The sequence below is a fragment of the Limulus polyphemus genome, unplaced genomic scaffold (assembly GCF_000517525.1).
Source record: "Limulus polyphemus unplaced genomic scaffold, Limulus_polyphemus-2.1.2 Scaffold1246, whole genome shotgun sequence".
Lineage (NCBI taxonomy): Eukaryota > Metazoa > Arthropoda > Merostomata > Xiphosura > Limulidae > Limulus > Limulus polyphemus.
The window spans coordinates 239,356-245,716 of record NW_013666856.1 but is presented as its reverse complement, the minus strand read 5'-3'; the positions used below and the strand labels follow the sequence as shown (position 1 = coordinate 245,716).

General features: G+C 34.0%; 1 protein-coding gene across 2 annotated transcripts in view; it reads left to right on the top strand.

The window, feature by feature from the left end:
• Nucleotides 1-6,361, top strand: part of LOC106462777 (glutamine synthetase-like) — a 10,078-nt gene that overhangs the window by 1,800 nt on the left and 1,917 nt on the right. The window contains exons 1-4 of one of the 2 annotated variants that reach the window (XM_013922738.2): nucleotides 787-912; nucleotides 3,904-4,087; nucleotides 4,501-4,809; nucleotides 5,940-6,067. In XM_013922738.2, coding sequence (XP_013778192.1) covers nucleotides 3,913-4,087; nucleotides 4,501-4,809; nucleotides 5,940-6,067 — 612 coding nt within the window. In that variant the 5' untranslated portion in view covers nucleotides 787-912; nucleotides 3,904-3,912. Of the gene's footprint in view, nucleotides 1-786; nucleotides 913-3,903; nucleotides 4,088-4,500; nucleotides 4,810-5,939; nucleotides 6,068-6,361 lie in introns of those variants that run through there. The other variant, XM_013922737.2, reaches the window with a different exon arrangement.

Genomic DNA, 6,361 nt, shown 5'->3' with positions numbered 1-6,361 from the left:
TGTTTATAATCAAACTTCGTTTTCCTTCGAACACATCGATTGCTAAAAGCTCATATGTTCGTCCTTAAGCACAAAGCTACTGTTAGCTACACATTAGGCTATGTGTGTTCTGCCTACCACGGTATCGAAACCTGATTTTTTTAGAGTTGTAAGCCCTCAGACTTGCCACTGAGACACCGGTAACATGTAAGTATATATCTGTCATGGGGAAGGGAAGAAACATTTAGTGAGTAGGTACAACTTTAAATTTGCCTGTTAAAGTATTTAGTCAACAATAGACCCCTATGTAGAATTTCAATTTATGGTTGTAGTAGTTTTCATCAACAGATGGCAGCACTCTACTAATAAATGCTTCACCTGAGTATGTTTTCTAGAAAGCAACATTTCTGAAAACTACAACAAGTTTGAGTATTGTGAGATCACAATGTTTCTTCATAAATTCCTCTTTTTTTTTTCTGTTTATGAAAGATTTCGAGTTGCACATAAGATGTTTAAATTAAAAATTCAGAGTAGTGGACTAATAAACTAAAAATATTATGAGTGGGTTTCGTTACACCTGATTGCAATTGTTCAGTTTTCGTTTTGCCAAAGTTTGATTGTCTTAGTTGACAAACAATATGTTATTTTTAAAGAGAAACATTGCTAAATAATCCATGGTGGTATTGATATTTTCCAATAAAAACGTACATATAAATTAAAATTCAACATGTTTATAAGAACAATGACTTGCAATGAGTACTCTTTAAAACTTGATACTTTTGACCAATTGTGAAAGCTAAGCTGTCACGTGATAACACACGTGCACTTATTGATCCTGTTCTCAGCCGTGATATAAATTGAGACGTTGGCATTATAGTAATATCATACGGAAGGGAGGGCGAGTGAGTTGTGACCGGTTTCTACATCTGTCAGGTAAGGTTAGATAAAGACTGTAAAACTTTTTGTAATTCTTAAAATCAGAGTTAGCATGGAACAATAAATTTTTTTATAATTGATATTTGAAACCGTCGGTACTCGGTGAAACTCCATAATTACAGAATTAAGGAAAAACAAGACAATTGTAAGTTTTACAAATACATAATTTATTACAAACATGATGATGTCTTTAATGGCAAAACCATGGTCGTAATATATTATGTATGTGTGAAACGTACAATTGTTTTTCCTCAATTTTGTTTCTTTTCATAAGCTTAAACTAATGTAAGTCAACCCCAATGTCATTGTTCTTATTAAGTACTATCGTTTACTATTAACTATAAAACGGTAATTATTTACTTTATATTTAATATATTTTTAGACGCTGATATTTTTTTCTGACTATAACTAAACATTGAAATGAGGAGCGATAAATGGGGCATAAATATTTGAAGTTTGTTTTTGTGAGACTGAATCTTAACGGCGAACTTTCAATACAGGCAAGTCCGAAAGTGTGCATAAATTTGAAAACAAACTAACGCGTATGACTTTACGAGTTGTTATTGCAGAGATGCAGAGGCGGCCGTAATGGGCTGAAGCTACTTCAAAATATGCCTTGATCTCCCCTGCAACCCCCCCCCCCATTCAACAAAAAGTGCTTCCCTTTTAAAGCTGGTTCTTTTCCTAAATATTATAGTATGTGTGTTCCCATAAAATGTAGAGGCCCTCAACTTTTCCAGCCCCCCTCCTTACCGAGAAGAAGCTGGCGCCGACCCAGCAGAGATAATGTAATTTGGGTGGCAGTTGGTATCGCGCTTGTGATTTCTGTTAGTGGTCAATTTTTCTTTGTTAATCTGATTTGTTTACTCAACAATTTATTAAACAATTAAACTTTAAAATCTTAACCTTCCTGTGGGTCTTAGAACTTGTTTTCGTTGCTAGTTAAGAATGAAAATAGCCATCTTACTTTTCTTGTTAACAATCGTTCGGTACAAGATTCATTACATATTTCGAGTTCAAACCCCACTCATTAGATCGGAGTTCTAGTTGTGATTCATTGTTATTTTTTAATAATAACATGAAAGTATTCATCAGTCGGTTGACTACACAAAAGTACTCTTCTTAATACTGTCCTTAATAACAGTATGGACTTGTATTGCTTATAAGCCAAACGGTAGAAATTGAAATTAATTTACTTTATGATCAGGTTGCGATTGAAATCTGGAATATTCAAGTCCCATCTGAATGACGACGTACCACTGAAGACTTATTTCAACTAGATTAATCCTCTACCGATCTCTAGTAGCTGATTACAATTCTAAATACTGTTGCACCCCAATTCGGGAAAGTTTCCACTGCGCCCACCTCTTAACATTAAAATAATTTTCGTCAGTGACAACAACAAAATCAACATTATCTTTACCTGTTTTTAATAATTATTTTAAAATGAAAATAATACTTTCAAACAAACAGTGAATAAATGCGAGTGCATTAAAAAAAAAAAAAGAAGTTTTGAGAGCAAAGTGATAGTTTTGTTTTTGGCTCTCCCGCCAAAAGGCCTCCCCCCCCTCAATAATGGGGCGCGCCCCACAGTTTGGGAAAAAAAATATATTTTAAACTATAATTACTTTGGCAAAAAAACAAACTAGAAATAAGTGAAGTTCCAAGTATTGGAATACAAATGTATAAATAAACGGTTCGACTTCTATTCCAATAAGTATCTCAAATATGCTCTGGTCTTTTCATCGAGAAAGTCGTGGTATTTACGCTTATATCAATGGTGTTGAGGTTGTTCGACTTGAAAATGTTCCATATAGCACATTCTAATGAATCTCAAAGCATTTTTCGAGACTTGTTTATTTCATATAACATTTCTAATGCTTACTAATTTAAACCTGTCTAAAAAAAATTCATGATTACCCAAACTTCCCCATTTCTATTGGGAAAACAGGACTAATGTAAAGTGAACCCCTCTTAGTAATCTAGTTGAATTTCTATGAATTGAGAACTGGTTGAAGTTCAGGTACAATTACAATGTTCTTAAGTTTGAGGATTTTAATTTAAGGCTTAATACTAGCTAAGGATTAACACAAATTATAACCACTAACATCTTAAAATATACTGTCATATCGTTGTTCTTCGTGAGCGGGTTCTTTTTGAATCTAAAAACAAGTCAATGTCTAGTTCACAAACAATCTCAAATTGATACATTTCTTCTTGTAAATATTCTACAAGTTTGGATAATTGTACACTGACGTAAACTGCTCTAAGCATACGTTACAAATGAAGTTCAAACTTCAAACAAAACTAGGATTATCGTAAAACCAATTTTCTTGTACAAACATCTGCCCAGAAATAAGGCTGTTTATATAACCAAGATTTGCGTAAATCCAACATTCAATTCACATTACAAAAACAAACAAACAAACAAAAAAAAACTACTATCTAGCTACCGAATTAGAACATTAAAAATATAGTTTACAATCACATCCAGACAGACACGAATTGGAGCAATTACATTTGGTCAATACCATGAATATAATGCATTATGAACTAAGTTATCTGGAAAAAAAAAAAAAATGTGCTGACAATAGGAAATTTACTGTAAATAGTACTTTGTTCAACCTAAATTAGTTATTGTAATATTTCGGTGCTTAATATTCTGTTTTAATTTTTAAAGATCGGCGTTAGTAAAATTAAAGGGTGTTTCAGTGGCGTAGCGAGGGTTTGATGGGCCCCATGGTAAATCTGTAAAAATACTTCTTGATTGACTAGTACTAACAACGTGTATATCCACTTTTTTTTTTCTGTAATACCGTCTACGTCAATGTTTTCTATGGTTTCCCTTTCCACACTAAGTACTGCCAGGTCACAAAGACTATCTTGAGACATAGAGGTAAGTAAGAATGACAAAACAACAACAAAAAAAACAAAAAAAAAACAATTGGATATTTTACTCTTACGATTTATCTTTTTAACGTTTTTCAGGTAACAAACATGGCTGCGTATTACGGAAATTCCACAATGCTAAATAAACAGACCTTGATGAAATACCTCAGCCTTCCTCAACCTGAGAACAAAGTGCAGTGTATGTATGTGTGGATTGATGGCACTGGAGAATCTGTGCGTGCCAAAACCAAGTCTATAAATTTTGTTCCCAAACATCCTGATGGTAAGTCACCTTTTATATAAAATGGCTTCCCAAGTCCTATCTAAAGAACATAAGCTATGACATAATTCACACCCTTATCCGTACTATAAATAGTATTTTGATACAATGGTAGTTTTTTTTTATATTACGTTTAAGAATCGATTGGATTAAATACATAATGTTGAGTCATTGCTTCCCCCCCCCCCACTATAAATTTCTAAGATTTCGTGAAACGAACGTCTGTCACTTAATCTTGTATAAACTTAAAACTGCGAGAGAAGTACTGTGGAGGGGAAACTACCCCCTCCACTAGAAGTAACACGATAAAATTTAAAAACTAACATTACAGAGGAAAAATGGTCATTAGGAGGAATTATTATTGTCCAAAATTAGAATATTTTACGAGTCTCACCAATTCATTTATAAACCCTTAGAACTACCCATCTGGAACTATGATGGCTCTAGTACCTACCAGGCAGAAGGATCCAACTCCGACATCTACCTTCACCCTGTCGCCCTCTACAGGGACCCTTTTCGTGGCGGCAACAATAAGCTCGTGTTGTGTGAGACTTATAAATATAACCATAAACCTACAGAATCGAACAAAAGGTGGTCTTGCTTCGAAGTGATGGAAAAAGCCAAAGATCAGCACCCTTGGTTTGGAATCGAACAGGAATATACTCTGTTGGACGAAGATAAGCATCCGTTTGGTTGGCCCAAGAACGGTTTCCCAGGTCCTCAGGGTATGTTATATTTTTCTATTTACAAAATTGTTCTTTTTTTACTGATAATACATCCCCCCCCCGGTTAATTAGCTTAACTACTTAATTAGTAATCCTATTGTCATTTATACAAGACTTTCTCACTTGCCAATTTTATTCCATTTTGAAGTACCTAATGTAATTGCAATGCTATATTTCGTCACAGCCTATGGGCATCATATTGGCCATTTCTTCATTTGAATTCATAAAATTAACACTGGTCACAGTTTCTGAAAAAAACAAACTTGAACTATACAAAACCATTAAAATGGGTTATTACGAAGTACAATTTTAGTCAATTTAAGATTAATGGAACATGCGTATCGCAATACGCGCGAAACTATTGACTTAAGCCTAGTTTCCTATACGATTGTCCTTACAGGCTACTAGTTAATAGTAATACATCGTGCGTTAGCCTACTTTGTTTGAAGAAACGGCACTAAAACATTTTCTAAGTTCTTGGAACTAAGAACAATATAAAAAAAAAAAAAAAAAAAAAAAAGGGGGGACAGATGATGAAAGACTAAAAGTTCTGTGAAACGCTGTATATGCAATATAGTACATTAGGTTACGGTTTAAACGCTAAATTATTTTTACACGCTTATAATTTCGACCCGCAATGGACAAATTAAGTTAACTTGTTTTTATAACAATTTTTAGGCCTTTTGTTTATCGACATTTCGCCGATTTTCGGCGTTGAAACCAAAAACCAATTTAACACTTTAAAGCCTAGCGCGCAAGTACAGCCTCTTGATGTCTAGCTAAATATTTCAGGCGGGAGAATTTAACTCTTTATAAAGGGGGGGGGGGCGCGCAATAGGGTACAAAAACCGAGAACTGGGGACAGCAACTTTTATTTTTATCTACTTCATAGGCCTATTGAATCATGTTTCGCAAGTTTGGAGAAAGCGTTCACACCATAACAGTTGTTTTAACAAGAGGTTTGGTTTGTAAAAGAATTATTAATAATAATGTCTTGCGATAAGTATAAAACTACTTAACTTTATTTCGTCCTCCGGGCGAGCATGGGTTAGTGTACTATTAGAAGCTTCTAAAATACTTTTCCATTTTTCTTGTTCTGCATTTTAAAACCTACACTTCATTTCTCGTAGGCCCCTATTATTGTGGTGTAGGCGCTAACAAAGTGTACGGCAGGGACGTAGTCGAAGCACACTACAGAGCTTGTATGTATGCTGGTATCAATATTGCTGGATCGAATGCTGAAGTGATGCCCGCCCAGGTCAGTGATTTGAATCGGGAGTTCAAATAAATGAATATCTAAATATAAAGTATGGGAAAAACTTAACCACTGACTTCTTACAGTCAAAATGTATAGCAACTTTAGCTAAAAATATCAAATGTCCACAATGAACTATCGATAGTAATAACGAAAAGCTAGTGTAACTGAATTTTGGTATTTATTATAAATATTGAACAATGTAATACCAAAAAACATTAGCAGTTATCGAGTTTTCGTATTCAATCTGAAGTTTAGAAAACAAATTTAAACAGTAACAATATAATGGAATCTACG